This window comes from Protobothrops mucrosquamatus, unplaced genomic scaffold (assembly GCF_001527695.2).
Source record: "Protobothrops mucrosquamatus isolate PMUCROS unplaced genomic scaffold, P.Mucros_1.0 scaffold3057, whole genome shotgun sequence".
Classification (NCBI taxonomy): Eukaryota; Metazoa; Chordata; class Lepidosauria; order Squamata; family Viperidae; genus Protobothrops; species Protobothrops mucrosquamatus.
The window spans coordinates 1-19,563 of NW_015389069.1; the positions used below are offsets into that span (position 1 = coordinate 1).

Below are 19,563 nucleotides of genomic sequence, written 5' to 3' on the forward strand. Positions count from 1 at the left end.
ACCAAATGCGCATTGCACATGGATACTTTGTATGTAGCAAAACCTTCCATTGTATGCCCGTGAGAAACGAACCAAATGTATTACAGTGTATTATCATGTGTAGTCCCTTTGTTCCTGAAAGAAGGGAAGTATAAAAACTGAAGTCTAATCCCGCCCTCCTTGTTCAGAATTGCCTATCTCTAATATGCCTCTGAACCTTCCGCAATAAACCTCTCTGCTAAACCCCTCTGGAATTCGTAAGAGTTCTTTCGTTTTCCACAAGAACATGACTCCTGGACACTGCAACTGTCATAAATTTGAACCAGTTGCCAAGCATTTGAAATTCGATCATGTGACCAAGGGCATTTTTTTCAGTCCTGTTGTAACTTTGAACTATTGTAAGTCAAAGACGTGTACTTAGGCTAGCTTTTTTCTGAAATATGTTGTATATTATAATCAAAAACCAAACCTTTTTTAGACAGTTCACGATCTTTTGCTTCAATTTAACATGTACGCCATCAGAAATAATTATCACAAAAAATAACAATGGAAGTGTATAATCTTTTTAGCAACTTCAACACGAATTGTAATTACAAATATAATTACAGTATATCTCCTCCCGTCCCCCCCCACCCAAAAAAAGAGTAATATTTTTCTGATCTTTCTCTCGTCCATCGAATGGACGCCGAGTTATTTGGGAGCTGGGCGGCTCCCAAGCTTAACGTCACTTCAGTAGTGACGTTTGGTTTCCCAAAGGCCGTTTGGCGTCCCAAAGACGTTTGGTGTCCCAAAGGGCGCCTGCCGTATCGAGGAGACGCAGAGCAGGGCGAAGAGGGCGCTCGAGCTGTGAGTAGAGCTGGCTGAGAAGCCGAGTTGGGGAACGGGGCGTCCGTGGACTGAGGCGTTCGCTGTAGTTTTCGGAGAAGAGAAGCGGAAGAGGAGGCCATGTTCTCCCGAGGCGGCTGTGCAACAAAAACCCGGGCTAGTTCCGACTCTGCTTCAGGAGATCCGTGTTATAAATCATCTGGGTCTGAAAAGGAAAAGGGGCGCTTGACCTTCACAATTCAATGCCAGTTTCTGCTAAGTGAGCGCCGCTGAATTCGATAAGAACGCCATGCCAAGCGAGCGACGCCTGAAAGTTGTGTTCAGACTGGCCGTTTGCGCTTGGCCGAGCGGGCTCCGCTGAACGCAGGCAGCTTACTAATGAGCAAAGTCCATAAGATTGCCTTTGCTTGCGAGAAGCGGCGGAAGCGGCGGAAGAAAGACAGCCTTATCCACGCGCTTAAACAAAAGTTGTGGCCGCGTTAGTCCGTAGTGGCGTTTTTGTTCCAAAGAGGAGCTCCGCGGTCCCCGTCCTCATTTGACGAACGCGCAGGGCATTTTTGTTGCGGGAATGCTAGGCGTGTATTCTGCCTTAGTCTGAAGAGGGAAGAGAGAATGCAGGGCCCGATGACTTGTTTTGTTTGGGCTTAAGATGAGACTCCGTTTCTCTTCCCCGACGGCCGAGGGGAGCATTTTCCATTTTTTATGGATCTGCGTAACAGTCCCATTTTATTCGTATGTTTACTCAGAAATTGCCTATAAATTTAATAAACTATATTCATTGATTATAAGCGCCTATGTAAGATTATAAAAGGAAAACAAAAATTGGTGGAGCAGAGCTTTGCTGGTGGCTTCACCTACAACTCCCGGAAGTTTTCTTGGCAGTAATACAAGAAATGTTTGTGGATTGTTTTTTTTTCCCAATAGCTCTGGGGGATTTCTGGTGCTCTAATCAGAATATTAAGTTAGATCCTGCTGAGTTTTTCCAAACCAAACAAGGTCCTGCAGATGAATTCCTGGCGTCTTCATTTCAATTTTTATTTTTTGTCAGAGAAGATTTTAAATACAACTGCATGAGACACTTGATTATTCTAAAAAGTAATATGGAGTAGGATTGTATCCTCTGCTTCTGAGGGCATCCTTGATTAAATTATCCACTATGATTAAAATTTTAGCTTTTACTTTAATAACAAGGTGTTTTTGCTGGTATTTTAGGGGGAAATCCTAATAACTTGGAGCTCTAGTCTGGACTTTCCTTAAGAAACCATCAGACTGAACATGCCATCTGAAACCTTCTATTTTAGCCATTGTTATGTTCCATTATGTCTTTGTGACTCTTAAGAAGGAAGTAGTTCTTCCTCTTAAGAAGGAAGTAGTTCTTTTATTATTTATTTGTGGAATTCCTTGAGAAAGCCTCTTAAAAAGTGTGATGTTTAGTGATGCATTCAAGGAAAGGAAGGTTTCTCAAACTCTGCAAATACCCTTTTAAATGATAACATGAATTTGTGTTGCAATATCCAACCCGTCTGATTAGATAGTGTCATCAGTGCAATGAACATGAATTTGGGCAAACTCTGGGAAACAGTAGAGGAGAAGAGGCCAGGCATGCTATGTCCATAGGGTCACAAAGAGTAGGAGAAGACTTATTGACTGAACACCTCACATTATCAGGGCTTTACAAAATAAAAATTGAAGAAAAAGCTATAATTGGAAATTGAAGAAAAAGTTTAAAATCACATTTTAATGGAAGGATGAACCTGCTTGCTTTTGTATCATTCTGAAATCTGAATTTCATTTTGAAGACAGCCACTTTCTTTCACTAGTCAGGGGGGAAGTAAAAAGGTATTTCTTTGCCTTAAGTCAATTTCTCTTGAAATTGGCTGCTTTTGATGATCTCTCCCCAATAATCTCTACCCTTCCCATTTGTAATTCTGTCTGCAATGTGAAGATCAGTTTTTCCTTCAATTTTTGTGCTCTCCAACCTTGATTGTTCCCTTTGAAAGGAAAGGTGGCATACAAAAACAAAAAAGTGTGATTTTGCATTAAACTGGTAAACCTGCTCACAGAAAGCAGCCTCCTGGCAACTCTTCCCATCCTTTGTCTCGTGACACCCCCACCCCCCACTTTGAGAATACCTAATTTTGTGTCAATTACGTCCTTTATGTAGTGAAAAATAAATGTGATGTATCTTGCAAGAAATGGAAAGTCAATCTTTTCTTCTTCCAGAACCACCCTACTTTAAAAGGGAAACAACCACAGCTAGGTTCTAAAAGTATATATTTTAAGTTGAATTTAAATGGAATGTATTAAGATGAATTGGGGAAAAAATATATTCTTGCCTATTGTAAAAATGTAGGCCCCACGTGTTTTCTGGATCCAGAACTAAAAAATAGCCTTATGCCCTCTTTCTGTTGCAATACACAGAACTGAGACCTTCTTGCACACTGCACGCTGTCAACAGAAACTCCTGAAATTCCCCAGTTTATAAAAGCTCAGTCATTTTTTTTAGACAGGAAACTGAAAATACTGAGAGAGATACAGTATAAATATGCTCAGTGACAGCATAATGTTGACTAATTTGGGACAAAATAAGGACAGTGATGGCGAACCTTTTAGAGATCGAGTGCCCAAAACCTGCTTCTGCCCCATCCTGCCCCTGCTCCGCCCCATCCCGCCTGCTCTGGCCCACCCCCTTCCCGCCCGCCCGCAGGGCCATTCACCACTTCCACGGCCCACCGCAGATTGCCCAGGCGGCCCAGCAGCACCATGGTAGCCACGCCATCCGCCTGCAGCGCGCAGCATCAACTACGCATGACAGGGTGTGAGGGCGGAGTCTTGTCCGCACTGCCCGGCTGCCATGTCCTTGGCTGTGCTGCTTTGCGCGGGCCACGCTCTGGGGTTACTCTCCTCCAGGGGGGCTATTGGTGAGGAGGGGGCCATGGGGGGAGCGGGGCTGGGGCAATGGCGTGCATACCCACAGAGAGGGCTCTGAGTGCCTCTTCTGGCACGCATGCCATAGGTTCGCCACCACTGAAATAGGATATGGCATGTACGTGATTTGAAATTAGTCACCAATTGTACTTTGTGTCTTATTGCTGGTCCAGCTTGTAGCTGCTGAAATAGTAAAGTTATTTTTTATTTGCACTAAATCCCTATGAAAGGATAAAACATGCACACAATTGACTGCACGTTATGGAGACCACAATTTTCAATCCTTGCTTTATATGTTTCTTTCTCAACCCCGTGCACTCTATCTTCCTTCCGGTTGGCTGCGTTACACATGATTCCACACAGTATGCATACTTTCTGAATCTTTCTAGAGTACTCATTATCAGAAATTTATTGTTATTTAGCAGAATGCAGATTTTGTAGCTAATCCTTGGCTTGCAAAAATTATGAAAGGATATAACTGCCCTATCTGATTTGCTTGCAATTCCTGGAATATCAAGGCTGTGAATCGTGCTTCAGTCCCTTCAGTCCCTCCTCAGTGCAAATTGGAATTTCCTGTATGGCTGCAAGGGGGAGAAGCCTAGTTTTATGTTATCTGCCTTTTATGTATATTCTTGATTTCACAGGGACTCATTTAAGTCTTGAAAACTAAATCTGAACAAAGATAAACAGTGATTGTGGATTATAAAAAAGCAACCTTAGTCTCTGGGTATGTTTAAATCAGTCTTAAATTTATTGGAATAATATGCTTTTGGTGATTGGTGAATATTTTTTACTATTTTCAGTATCAGATTGCAGACATTGTGATGTTTAAATCCTGGCAGTGTAATCCTATGCACTTTTACTCTAAAGTTGGTGGATTTGTTTTCATGCTTGGAAGCATAGAATTGCAATCTTGGTATCTTTGTTGATTTCTTTCAAATCTTGATTATGAATCTTTTCTTATAAACATGAGGCTTCTTCCTCTTTTCCAAGCTCAAATAGTACTATGAATGTATGTACATATGTCAGTTTATTATTGGTTATGACATTTAGAAATCTTAATCATGGGATTTTTAGTCCTGCCTCAGGTATGAAAGCTAGCTGGGTGACTTTGGGCCAGTTACTCTCTCTCTCTCGGCCAACCCACCTCACAGGGTGGTTGTTATGGAGAAAATAGGAGGTTTGCTGCCTTTAATTATTTGTAAAAATGATAAAAAGTGGAATAAAAATAAATGATTGCTTGATTGATGAAGTACTGTGGAATTTTACAGAGGTAATATTTAATGAGGTATATGTCCTTTTATTCAGGGATCATTAAGAATTTGTCTAAAACAATTGTCTAGTTATGTCTTAGTGATTTAAATTGCTTATCAGCACTGTGACAACTGAAAAACCATAGCCATTTTACCTTTTGCTTTCATTATTTTTTTTCTGTTGTTTGGCATTTTCAGATAGAGAATGGGGGAAGTGGGAATGCTTGAGCTATTTTAGTTAGTCATAACAATTGCAACTGTGTGAGAATCAAGGTCAGTGTTAGAAAAAGTTTTGGCAGGTTGAAAAGTTGGGAGGAGTGCCCCTGTTTTAGAATAATTGGTGAATGATTTATGACAGCCTTTCTGGGTTTCTTGCAACTTGTTACTTTGTTGCAGGGGGGAGGGAACTTTAGTCTTGGGTTCAACTATGTAAGTGCAGACACTTTGTTTCCTGAATAAAATGTTCTTTAAGGAAGAAATTTTTGCCTTGAAGATCTTTTAATTGGTTTCATCTGTCAGAACCATGACATTGCTATTGTAAATTTGTAAAATCCTGATCTGATGTGCTTCTGCTCTAACTAATCCTTCAGTGACCTGACCCAAACCATTGTCTGTCAGCCTGTATGAGAATGAAAAGAAACTACAGGTAGTCCTCAAGTTACAACCATTCGCTTAGTGACCGTTGGAAGATACAATGGCATTGGAAAAAGTGACTTATGACTGTTTTTTACACTTAACGACCATAGCAGCATCCTCATAGTCATGTGACCAGAATGTAGGTGCTTGACAACTGGCATGTATTTATGATGGTTGCCATGCCTGACATGGTATGATGACCTGTTGCGGCTTTCTGACAAGCAAAGACAATGCGGAAGCCAGATTCACTTAACAAGCATGTTACTAACTTAACCTCAGGGATTGTTGGCAAGAAAAGTCATAAAATTGGGCAAACAACTGACTTGCTTAGCAATGGAAATTTTGGGCTAAGTGGTGGATTTTAGTTAGTTACAAGACTGGGCTGAAGCAAAATGATGTATTGAATGTGGAGTGGTTTGAATAATGGAAACGGCTAGAAATTTTTAGTTTGAAAATACCAAGGTTAGAGACCATATTCTCTCACTTCCTTCACCCCCAAGTAGTTGACCTTACATTTGATAAGAAAAGGCATAGAAGATGATGTTGTAAATAAATGATCAGCAGGTGGAAACTACTCGTGGGCATTCTGTTGAGAAGCTCTTGGCAAGTGGATATTTGGTGATTTTTTAAACTCATATAAGGACTGATTTTTTTCCTTCCTTCCTTCCTTCCTTCCTTCCTTCCTTCCTTCCTTCCTTCCTTCCTTCCTTCCTTCCTTCCTTCCTTCCTTCCTTCCTTCCTTCCTTCCTTTCTTTCCTGTTTAATTATGTCTTCCTGATTGCCCTCTCTTGCCTTCTGAGCTGCTCAGAACACTATCTCCAGTCTGATAGATTCTCTGTTCCTGTTTCTGCTAGAAGGAAGGAGGGGAATGTGTGTATTTGTGTTCTTCTGTAGTGTTTCTGTGTAACAAGTATCTGTGTGGCTGCTAGAGGCATACACGTACCATATGAACAAGTATCTGTGCTGTTACAATTTAAAAAGTTAATTCTTATACAATAACCCTCCCTCTATATAACAGTAGAAAGGGAATCAGTTATAAGCAGGGGCAGTTACAGTACAGGTACTCCTTGACTTACAACAGTTCATTTAATGACCATTCAAAGTTACACCAGCACTGAAAAAAGTGAGTTATGACCATTTTTCACACTGACAACCATTGTAGCATCCTCATCGTCACCTGATCAAAATTCAGACACTTGGCAATTGATTCATATGTATGAAGGTTGCAATGAAGTTAGGAACAGACGAAGTTGCTGTATAAGAACTAAGTCAGCCCATCCTTTTCAGTAATGTTCAAAATGTCAGTTCCCCAAAACGTCAGGTGACACTTCCAGTTCTCTGTGGAAATGCCCAAAGATTGCTCAGATAGCCTGTTTGTATGCAAAACATGTATTTTCCAGACTTCCGGTTTTTGCGCCATAGTACATGGCCATGGGTTTGCGAAGCTCCGCATCCCGCAGCTGTTTTCGTCCTGCCAGGGGACCCTAAATGGATCTGAAATGGCCCCGGAGAGGCAGCAAAGGAAGAGGGCCACCCTATTGATCATGGAACGGTGGCGGTTGTTCCATTTTGATCCGGGGAAGCCCTCTGACCCAACAGGAGAAAGGCTAGCCGCATGCCAGGGTCTAGCCTAAGCTATCTGCAGTCGAAGTCCAAGAGCACTAGCCAGAACAACGGTGAACAGTGTGGTTGGAATTGGTGAGAGTATTTAATCTTCTCTCCTTTATTTTGCAACTAATTTCCTGGGAAAGGTCCCCAAAGCAAGAAAACCTCCGAAAGTGAGGGGAGGGAACTATATTCTCATTCCCCCATAGACAGAAGTGGCGAATTAACCTTTAAGGAGGAAAGAAACATATTGAAATTAAATTTAAAATACTGCAATCTGATCAAATTTAGAAATTAAAACAAACTGCTAAGATTATATTCTAAAGAATTTTGATGAAATTATAAAAAAAAGAAAAATAATAAAAATAATTTCTTGTCTGAAAGGGCTGGAAAACAAATATTTGCTGTCATCTAGTGGACAATTAGAACATAGCACATTAAAGACAACACCCAGAAACAAAGAAAAATCTGTTCCCATGAACTCTAATAATCTTTAAGAAGATAGTTGCTAGGGAACAAAGAAGAGATTGTATACTGGGCCAGCTATAAGATTGGAAACTGTCTGAAGGAAAAGAAATACTTTGATTGTGATCTAAATTTATGAATTGTTTACAGAAAAAGAAAAACTTTGATCTATGACTAATCTTTGACAGGGGAAGTTACAGAAAGGATTTAAGGTGGCTAAATATATTGAACTGCAATTCTGACTGGTTGACAATTGAAAGGGGGAGACAACATGGATATGACATATTCATCAAAAAATGATAGAAAACCACACTTAATATCTTCTCCTGAAGGACTCAGCCTGAAAGATCAGAGAGCTCTAGAAGCAATATTCCAAGATAAGACAAATACTTTCCAAGAGGAAATTTATGCAAAGCTATAACAGATACAAATCACAATAGCTTTAAACCACGAGGAAATTAAACACAACTTTGATAACATAAATGAATACACTTCTAACTTAAATTTACAATCAAAAAACATCCAAAGAATGATGGTAAAGAATGAACAAACAAATCAGAAAACCGAATGTAAACTAGAAAAAAATGACTTAATTGGCGAAGCTACAAATGAAGGGAATTATAACTTAATGCAAACAAGAAAAAACTTACAATTTAATAAAATATGGAAAAGATATCTTATGCATTAGAATGTCAAAATAAACCTAAGAAGAAAGAAGACTTAACAAAATGGACACTACTATGAGAATCACTGTTTGGGAGTTAAAAAGCATACATCTTACGCACTATGTATCCTCTACTCCCAACAACAACTACAAAAATACAAAAACTGTTTGACAAGTCAAAAATGTTAATTTGGAAAACTATTTGGCAAAGGAAGAAAGCCAGAGACGGGCTTAAGAGATTTGACTTGCCCTAACAGATGGAATATTATACGAGCAAACACTTGTTTGAATATGGCTAAATAAACAAATAACTTTGACTGTAAAGGGGCTTTAGAATAGTGGGATAAGAGATATAAGTAATATAGTATTTTTGATAAGATACAAAATACTGGGATGATGTAAGTGAATGAAAAGTTTCAATTTTAAAGATAAATAAGTTTGAAAAGATTTAGGATTAAGGAATGATTGAAATATTGAGGGGAAATTAGGCTTAAGAATTCTGAAAAAAAGGATATATAATGATTTAACAAATCAATTTTTACAAATAGAAGTAAAATATAAATTGATTAGAAAAGATGTTAAAGGGAAATGTTATAATAGATAAGTAGTATAGTATTTCTATAATATATGAAATATGAAAATACTAGGATGATGTATTTAAATGGAAAATTTGGATATTTAGATGTTAATTACTGAGAAAATTATGATTGATAAGAATTGTTGAATATTAAGGAGAAACAGCTTAAACAAGATTTATGAAAATAAGATACTTGGTGAATCAATAAGATGATTTTTATGAAAATAACATGATAAAAAAAATGCTATATATGGATGCTATTATTGTTGGTAGAAATATAGAAGAAAATGTTTATACTTAATCATTTATATATGGAAAATATCAAATATCAAATATTATATTTGTTTAATGTTGAAGGAGAAGAGAGGATCAAGGAAATATATTATTAATTGATATACAAATTATGGAAATATAAAAATTATTGACTGTTAATTAACTATTATTGATTGTATATTTTTCCCAAAAAAATTATGAACCAAGACAACATGCTGTACACCAGGCACTAAGATTGTTATTGTAAAAAATCAGTAAAACTTTTATAAAAAAAACAAACATGTATTTTCCTGAAGAGAAAGTGTAATTTTAGTGAAAGAGACATTTTATGGATATCAGTGGCATATTGTAACTTCCCATTTTCAGTCTGTACCTGTAAGGAACCACTTCAATTTACATCTTAAGAAAACAGTCTCTTCCAACAGGAACTTTTATTAAAAAAAATTGATAGTAGGCTTAATAGACAGGATCTGAGGGATTCTCTTATACATCGATGTTTTAAAGTGTCCCTAAGCAAACTCCTCCCCACATTCCTTCTGGCCGACTGAGGCTGGCAATTCTCTAGGTGTTAACATCAAACCGGCTCCATGATCATTCACCAGCTCTTCAGTGTTTATCTTGACATTGGAGAAATAAACCAGATTCCAGAGGTCTGTGTCTTTTCACCCCCCCCCCTTTTTTAGTTCCCCTGTAAGAGCAGTTCAGACGGACATAGGATAAGAGTCAAATGGTTCCATTGTAATGGTTAGTAGAGGCGAATAAACAAAAGGTTACTTTGTAGTGAATGGAGGAAATGAAAGTAATAAAACCCTCTGCATGTCCCCCCTCCCCCTTGGGAGTATGGCAGGACCCAGGAAATAGTAATAATTGGTTTTAGATTAGAGGAGATAGATAGAAAGGAAATATAACTGGATCCTGACATCCTGCCCCCCTTAAAAATAAGAGAGATGCACCTGTAGAGAAAACAAAACAGGTATAAAAGTTAGTCTGGCTTGTTAGGATACTCTGTATGAAACTTCTTTAATAGTTTCAGGGGTCTGACATGACGTTTATGAACCCACTCGTTTTGTGAGGAGGGGAGGTGTTTCCATGCTACCAGGTATTGAGTTGTCCCATGATATCTCCTAGAGTCCAGGATTTCCTTTATTTCGAAGTGTTGTTCTCCTTCCACCATGATTGGAGGTGGTGGTGGGGGGATTTTTGGCCGTAAGGGTGACTGTTGTTCTCTTTTCAGTAAACTGCAGTGAAAGATTGGGTATATTTGGCTGAGATTTTTGGGTAATTCTAATTCTACTGTTACTGGGTTTATGATTCTTTTAATTGGAAAAGGTCCTATATATTTTGGTCCAAGTTTTTTTATAAGGTTGTAGGGATTTTAGGTATTTTGTAGACAAATATACCATTTCTCCTAAAATGAATGGTGTGGGTTCAACTCTTTTTTATCTGCTTGTGCTTTGTATGCTTGCCTAGCTTCGTCTAAGGCTTTTCTAACTATTGGCCAGATGTTTTGTAATTGTTCTATCCACTCTTTCAGTGATGGGCTTGCTTGTTCGTTTGGGATTAATTCTGGCATGGGGTTGAAACTTTGACCGTTGGCTATTTGAAAAGGAGTGTAGCCTGTGCTGGAGTGGACTGCATTATTGTAGGCAACTTCTACGAAAGGGTGTAGGTCCGTCCAATTCGACTGCTGGAAATTAAGAAAGCATCTTAAATATTGCTCAAGTACTGAGTTACAAGGTTCTGATTGACTGTTCCCTTGAGGATGATGACTAGATGACAGTCCCTGAGTGGTTCCTAAGAGGGATAAAAATTCCTTCCAAAATGCTGATGTAAATTGCACTCCCCTATCAGATATGAAGCGTTGGGGTGCCCCATGCAATCGGTAAATGTGCTGCATGAAAAGTTTCGCCAAGGCTTTTGCGGTGGGGATCTTTTGGCAAGGGATAAAGTGCACCTGTTTGAAAAACAAGTCCGTAACCGTCCAGATGACAGTGTTTCCATTGCTTTCTGGTAGTTCCACTATAAAATCCATGGCTATTTCTCTCCAGGGGGCTGAGGGATTTGCCACTGTTTGTAATAGTCTGGGCAATTTCCCTTGCAACCTCTTTGCAGTTGTGCATGTTGGGCAGCTGGCCACATAACTTTCTATGTCCTTTTTCATGGATGGCCACCAAAATTGCCTTTTAATTAAGTGTAATGTTTTTACAAATCCAAAATGCCCTGCTGATTTTGTGTCATGGCAAAGCTGCATGAATGTGACCCTCTGGGTGGTTGGTTTGTATAACTTTTCCCCCACCCAAGGCAGTCCATCCTTGATTGTCACATGTGTCTATTTTTCTGGAACCATTCATTTGTTTTTAAAGTTTTCCGGAATTCAATTCTGGTTTGGCTACCCAGCTGTGGTTTTAATTTAGCTTGGGCTCTGGTAGTTACTGGCACTGCCAGTTGTGACTCCGCCATAAGTGGTTTAGAATCGGTGGCTCGTGTGCTGTTATATTGGGGCTTGCGACCCAGGAAATAGTAATAATTGGTTTTAGATTAGAGGAGATAGATAGAAAGGAAATATACTTGGATCCTGACAGTACCTTTTATTTAATTTTAGTTTCAGTTCCTCTGGACCATTCGAAATTATGTGATAGTGGGAGCTTTCTTGAAAACTGGACATTCCCTTTTGATTCATCCTAAGCATCACTTCATTTGAAAAAGTTCATACTGTTCCTAGCCCGAACAAATGTAGCAGCAGATGAGATGGCAGAATGAGTGCCAGCAGTGAACTTTAATCATTGTGTGTGATTAAGATAATTTGGGTTTGTCTAGGTCTTCTCTTCTTGTCAATGGTCTTTTGATATATAAAAGGCATAAAGCAAAGCCGGGATATTGAAGATCAACAAGGAAGGCAGATTCTGCATTTAGAAGCAAGCCTCATGATGTGGTACTGTAAAGGGGTAGTGGCCTGTGAGGATATTTTGCAGTGTCCCAGCATCCCTCCTATACCAGTTTGTACAGGAACTGGATACAGATGAAAAGAAAATCATGGTCTTCTTGTGCAGTGATCTCGTGTCTGACGTATCTACACCTGGTGGCCTACAACTCTTAACAGCTTTGAATGAAAAGGAGAAGCTGACCACCATCAACTTATCTGAACTGTTATACAGGCTGAAAAGATTTGATTTGTTAAAGAAGTTCCTGGGGACTGGAAGAGCAGCCGTGGAAGCCAGTTTGGCCAAGCACCCTCAGATGTTGTCAAAATACAGGTGAGCTAAGTTGAAGAGCATTGTTTCTTTTGAAAAACATACCCCTCTATATTAGTTTATTTCCGTTGGTTTCTGTTTCTAAGAATTGCTTCTCTTGAAAATGCTCTGTTGTATGATATGCATAACATCAGAATTGTAAAAATCACTTCCATTTCCATAAACTGACATATGATTTTGGGAGAAAAATAGTGATGTAGTATTAGATTATAACTATGATCGGCGGCTATAGGAATTTAATTAATATAAATATTTTAAAATAAAAAATAAATATACCAGTCATGCAGCTTTGATCATTGAGATCACCGTGGGTATCAGAAATCACAGTTGTTTACACTGTTTGTTCAAGGGAGTGAGTAAGCAATTGAAACCCAAACCAAAGTTAGCTTATCCTTGAACTATTTTATAATATATATATATATAAAAGATAATATAAAATTGCTGTGGTATCCTTCTTCTTTTTATTTCACCATAACTAATGCAAGGACTGTTTTCATCTTAAGAATTTTCATCAGTTATAACTGAGTATACAGAAGGTTGGGTTATAGCCCATTGCATGTGTTGGAGCATCCCAAATAAGTGAGAATTAGTATTATTTTATGAGAGTGTTGGTCTCAAGTCATCTGGAAGGCTGCAGGATAGGGAAGCTGCCCTAGTATAAAAACCTGAAATTCAGGTAATAAGCCACTAGTATGTCAGAAGAGTTATCAAAATTTGTAGAGTAGTGTAGGAAGATTTCCCCGTGGTTTGTGTTTCCAGCTGGGAAGCAGATCTTCAGCTCAGACAGAAGAATTGACACAAAATGAAGCAAGCTGCCAGAAAGCAGATTTATTGCAGAAACCGGACGGAGTAGTGACACAGCGATGGTTTCTGGACCAGCTAGTGATTTTCCAAGGAGACTGGCCCAGCTTTTATACCCCTTGAGATATTGAGATTATGATTTGGATTTTGTAAAGGTATTTGTTTCCTTAATTTCCCTTAGCCTGTTTTGTGCGGGCAGCAAGAGATTAATCTTGTCCTCAGGAGATGGTTCTATTCATGTTAATGGGTTTCTATATGTGCTTTGTGTTGCCCTCCTTAGTGCTACATTATTCCTATCTCAGTGGTGGCGAACCTATGGCACGGGTGCCAGAGGGGGCACTCAGAGCCCTCTCTGTGGGCATGCGCGCCGTCGCCCCAGTCCTAGGCCTTCAGCTGGGTTTTATAAAACCTTTTCGCTTTAGGCCTCCGCCGCCGTGTACCCAAAAAAAAGGTTCAATCAATCAATTTCAACTTGTCGCGGGGAAAAAAAAGATCTTGCAAAGTTGGAATTGATTGAACTTTTTAGTTCCACCCAGTCTGCTGTTACCACTGCAGCCATGCCCACCCAATGGGCCACACCCACCCGGCACCCGACGATACATAAGTGAGTTTTGGGTTGCAGTTTGGGCACTTGGTCTCTAAAAGGTTTGCCATCACTGTCCTATCTGGTGGGATCGGTAAGTTTGATTGTTTATACAAGGTGTCATTTGCAGATTGTTTATACAAGGTGTCGTTTGTGGTTTCTTCTGACTAAATGATTCCCAGAATCTGGCTGGGCTGGGGAAAGAGAGTGACTGGAGAAAACCCCCCTCTTCTTTAGTACTTTTAAAAATAGGCTGGGCTTATCTCTTTTGAAAAGGGATAATGGTCGTTTCCTTGGGGCATTCTCTTCCTTACCCTTCCTGTATGAATCTGCATTGCTGGGTCTGGATTTCTTTTGTAACCTTTTCTATTACTTCCCTTTTCTAATTGTGTGGGATTTCTAAAAGAAAAATGCCTTCCTGTTTCAGGGTTTTTAGATTGATTCTAATTTCTAATATAGTTTTGGTTGGGTGTCACTGACTAATTGTCAGTAGGAATTTAGTAGGATATCCAAAATATACACACCTTCATTCATATCCATACATGAACTGAGGCTCAGCAATGGATATATTTTATGGTGTACAAAGGATGCATAACAGAAAACTGATAGGGTACTGTTATGGGAAGCTGCTGTATGCTGTTATAATATTGGTCCAATTAATTCAATATTACCCACACTAATATTTTCCATGGATGGCAAAGGGCAAAGTGAAGTGCATACCTCATCATTGGACATTCTGTGTAGGACTGATAAGAGTCATGTCAGTTAAGCCTAGGTTGACCTCCAGTTGGGCATCATATAGCTAATGTGGTCTATTAATAAGCATCCTGAGGCATATAACCAAGGCATTATAAAGTGGTATTAATGTGATCATGATCCTATCCCTCTGTTAATGCAGTCTACACTGTTTTGGCTTTTTTGGCAGCTGCAGCACACTGCTGGCTCATATTTAAATGGTTGTCCACTAGGACTTTGAGATCCCTGTCACAGTTGCTACTATTGAGCAAGGTACCACCTATACTATACCTGTGCATTTGGTTTTTCTTGCCTAAATGTAGAACCTTACTTTTTTCACCATTGAATTTTATTTTGTTAGATAGCGCCCAAGTCTGTCAAGATTCTTCTGTATCTTAAGCCTATCTTCTGGAGTGTTGGCTATTCCTGGCAGCTTGGTGTCATCTACAAATTTGATGAGTTCCCCATCTATCCCTTCATCCAAATAATTGATGAAGATGTTGAAGAGCACTGGGCCCAGAACAGAGCCCTGGGGTACCCCACTATACACTTCCCTCCATGTAGATGCGGTTCCATTGAGAACCACATGCTGAGTATGGCCGGTCAGCCAGCTACGAATCCATCTGGTGGTGATGCTGTCTAACCCACATTTCTCTATCTTATCAAGTAGTAGGTTGTGGTTTACTATATCAAATGCATTACTAAAGTCCAAGTAAATTAAATCCACAGCATTCCTCTGGTCCACTAATTTTGTCACCTGGCATGATTTGTCTGGCATGATCTGTTTTTGACAAACCCATGTTGGCTGTTGGTAATGACTTTGTTTGCCTGTAGGTGTTCGCTGAGTCATTGCTTGATTATCTTTTCCAAGATCTTCTCAGGTATTGAGGTCAGGCTGATAGGTCTGTAGTATCCTGGATCCATTTTTTTCCCTTTTTTGAAGATGGGAACTACTTCAGCTCTTTTCCAGTCCTCTGGTAGTTCCCCAGTGCTCCAGGATCTTTGAAAGATATAGTTCAGTGGTTCTGAGATCACATCTGCTAGTTCCTTCAGAACCTTGGGGTGTAGTCCATCTAGTCCTGGTGATTTGAACTCTTCTAGGGTGGACAGGTGCTCACTTACCATTTTCTTGCCTATCTTAATTTGTGTTTCTAATCTGTTTTTTACGGTACTGATTTTGATAGGTTGGACTCTTTTTTTCCCTTTGTGTATGTGTATGCGGATGCAAAAAATGAGCTTAGTTTTGCTTTCTCCCTGTTGCTTGTCACCTTCTTACCACTTTCTCCCACTAATGGACCAATCATTTCCTTAACTTTTTTCTTGTTTTTTACATGTTGAAAGAAGCTTTTTTTTTTGTTATTTTTGACTTTTGTTGCAAGCCTTAGTTCATTTTGAGCCTTAGCTTTCCTCACTTCATCTTTGTACTGCCAATCTTTTTATATTCCCTGAAAGTTTAATATATAACTGTCATTTCTCAGGAGTGCTTTGGCTTCTCCTTTACAATCATTCTGTCTGATTTTTCTAGAGTTTTCTGGCAATTATTACTGACCTGGAGAAGCTAGATCTGATATCTCCCATGCATTTGGATTTAATAGAAAATTGCTTCCTGACTATTCATAGGAGAGACTTGGCAAAAAAAATTCAAAAGTACAAACTAGAACAGTGGTGGCGAACCTATGGCACGGGTGCCAGAGGCGGCACTCAGAGCCATCTCTGTGGGCATGCGCGCCGTTGCCCCAGTCCTAGGCCTTCAGCTGGGTTTTATAAAACCTTTTCATTTTAGGCCTCTGCTGCCATGTGCAAAAAAAAAAAAAAGGTTCAATCAGTCAGTTTCAACTCTCGCGGGAAAAAAAAGATCTTGCAAAGTTGGAATTGATTGATTGAACTTTTTAGTCCCACCCAGTCTGCCGTTACCAATGCAGCCACGCCCACCCAATTGGCCACACCCACCCAATGGGCCACAGCCAGCCAATGGGCCACACCCACCCGGCACTCGACGATGCATAAGTGGGTTTTGGGTTGCAGTTTGGGCACTCGGTCTCTAAAAGGTTCGCCATCACTGAACTAGAAGGTAAGATTTCCTATGTCTGGCCATTCAGCTTTAGAGCCTAATTCTCATAGTTTGCTGTCTTCACTGTTCTGCATTCCCTGCCTACCTGGAGGAATCTCTGGGGCTACGTGGGCCAAAATTGTACTGAACTCAGTGAGGTTTATTAATATGTAAACATGCACAGGAATGCTGCTAGTAGTAAGTATCTGAACAGTTGCTGAGTCCAGAAATTTGGGTTTCATGATTTTGAAACAAGACAAAATCCATAATTTCATCTTGCCATCAACCCATTTAAGTCTTAGTTGAAAATGGTAATATTAGCAATACAATAATGTATAAAAGGTTTATTTCTCACATAATGAGAATTTGGGGAGGGAGAATGCAGGAATGAACTTGTTGGTCGTGCCCTATCCTTGGGATTTTTGTTATCTGTTTGAACAATCCTCCAGACATCAATTATATTATAAAGGCCCATGCTTGGAAGGATAGGTAGTTCGTGTTCTATATGTTTGTAGACACTCAAGATTTAGAATGAGGGAAAATCAAGGCACAGAATATTAGAATGCAAAGCTCTAACCTCAAAGTCACCCAGCCTGCTTTGTGCATTAGCAGGGTTAGAACTCATGGTCTCCTGGCTTTCAATCCAGAGCTTTTAAGACTGCACCAAACTGGCGGTCAAATAAGACTTTGACTATTTTACTGAGACTTATGATTACATTTTTAATACTGTTCCATATTAAAGACTACTTTTATTTAGAAATTTATTATTTGAATATTTGTACTTTTATTCATTTTTTGAGGTAGCCTTGGAAGTATTTTAATCTTTAAATTTGATAATTTCTAATCGTATTAAAATCAAACTAAGTCTGGAATAAATAAATGGAACTGCCTAAAATGACGTGGTGATCAAGAAGCAGGAGTCTTATTCCTTACAATGGGTATATTTCATAGGTGTTTTATGGGCAATTTTTTAATTGTGCCTTCTTTTATCTGATTTCTTGCCTTAATATGGATTGGCGTTCCTATCCACAGTGCTGCTTAATGTTTAGCTATTTTAACAAATAGATGAATTAGGATTTTATGTATTGTGTTGGTTACCTTTGAAAATAACCTTTTAACCAAATAGATGCCAATGTCACGTTTCAGTGAAATAGAAGGAAAAGTCTGATCATGGAACAGTTGATATATTTGATTTCTTTAGTGTGTATATGTGTGCACAGCAAAACCAAAAATGTTTTAGTGTTTGGTAATGTTGATGTCAACGCTGCTAATATTGAATATTCTTGCTTTGACAAAATATGCAGAACTGGTACTTTTAGAGTTAATTCAGATGAGAATGAGGGCGGGAACGGAAGTGAAACTTTGCCCTCTAGGTTAATTGGAAGATGTGAATCATGACCCCAAAATAGGGGAGGGGAAATGTCTGGAATGCTATGTGCAAAGGAAGGGAAATTCAGATCTTGGCATTCTCCATGCCGTGCTGACACTCCTTTACACTAATAAAGGCTTTTTAGGTTAAACAATGCCTGAAAGTTCTTTGAAGTGTTTCATTAGTCAGACACATGACAGTTGAAACATTACAAAAGCAGTAACATAGGTTATCTGTTCTCCTTATCTGTGATCATTTGCTGNTTTGGTTGGTTGGGAGAGAATTTATAAGTGTTTATCTTCCAGGGAGACTTTTTCTTTTTCCACTACCTTACTTCTAAATGCTTAGCGTTACTTTTTTTTCCTCCTGTTTTAGAGATTTTAGCTCCTCAGAAAATATTTCTTCATGGCTGACAATGAGAATGTGGTATTTCGCCAGCAGCTACTATCAATTGATGAAAACTTAGGGAAGGAAGATGTAGAAGACCTGAAATTTCTCTGTTCTGATTTCATCTCATTAAAGAAGCTGGAAACAGTGAAATCAGCCCAGGATATTTTCCAATTTCTCATCAATGAGGACTTAATTAATAAGGATGATACTTTTCTCATAGCAGAGCTTCTCTACATTATTAGGTGTAACTTTCTGCTCCAGAAACTTGGTTATACTAAAGAGATTGTTCAAGAAGAACTGCCTAACAGAGGAAAGGTATCTAGTTATAGGTGAGTTTTCCAAACAATATAACTTTCACTAAAAAAACGTTGATTGCTACATTATTTCTCTTCTGAATGTGTTCCAAGCATTTTAATCGTTTGTTTATTTAGACTCTTTTTCTAAATATTTGCCATCAAAGTTCATTGTCCAAAATTTCAGATCTTAAATTGAGATGGTAGGCGAAGTGCTATGGATGAATATCTTACTATAATCTTACATAAAAAAAAATAGCTTACATGTTTAGACTTGTCACCCAGACAGTTGCTGTATGAAATAGCAGAAGAGCTCACAAAGGATAACGTGAAGGATGCTGCCTTTCTTCTGAAGGCCGACCTCCCAAAGAAGCAACCCATTATGGTGAGTAAAACCAAAGATTAATAAAGAAGCAAGAAACATCAAACATACTAAAAAATGTGTGTCAAAAATCTAAATAAAGCAGGAGTTATAAAAGAAATCCTAAAAAGGTAAATGAGATTTAATATCAAATCCACTTCCCTAAGAAAAGAGTGCTATAGTTGTGTTGTCAAGAGCAAGAAGGACTGTCCTTAATTCTGGTCCTGAGATAGGCTTTAACATAGCCCCTCCCCGGAATATACAGACATTTTGAGAAAAAAATAGAAGGAAGAAATTTTCTGAAATTTTCTGAAATGCACTTTACATGTCCATAAAAGCTATCTTTGCCCAATCCTAGAGACTGACTTAGGTCTGTGCAGTTTAGGAGATTTTCAATTTGGTTGAAGAAACATCAGAGGTTGCTCTTAGGTTGCTGACAGAAACTTGATTGAAGACGTAGAAAGACTTTGTTACTCAGGGTAGAATGGAAAACGCATTTAAGTTGTAACTACTACATTGATTTTT

The 19,563-nt window shown here is 38.8% G+C and overlaps 2 protein-coding genes across 2 annotated transcripts in view; both read left to right on the top strand.

Moving 5' to 3' along the window:
- Positions 1-721: 721 nt before the first annotated feature.
- On the top strand, positions 722-18,391 carry LOC107296971 (CASP8 and FADD-like apoptosis regulator; the record flags this gene model as incomplete). Its single annotated transcript, XM_029286183.1, has 3 exons — positions 722-825; positions 12,256-12,459; positions 18,370-18,391. Coding segments are annotated over 3 exons (330 nt in total), but the record flags the coding sequence as incomplete, so codon positions are not given.
- CASP10 (caspase 10) overlaps positions 18,387-19,563 on the top strand; it is a 15,744-nt gene continuing 14,567 nt past the window's right edge. The window contains exons 1-2 of the mRNA XM_015826332.2: positions 18,387-18,713; positions 18,963-19,062. Of these exons, the coding sequence (XP_015681818.2) occupies positions 18,400-18,713; positions 18,963-19,062 (414 nt within the window). The 5' untranslated portion in view covers positions 18,387-18,399. The remainder of the gene's footprint in view (positions 18,714-18,962; positions 19,063-19,563) is intronic.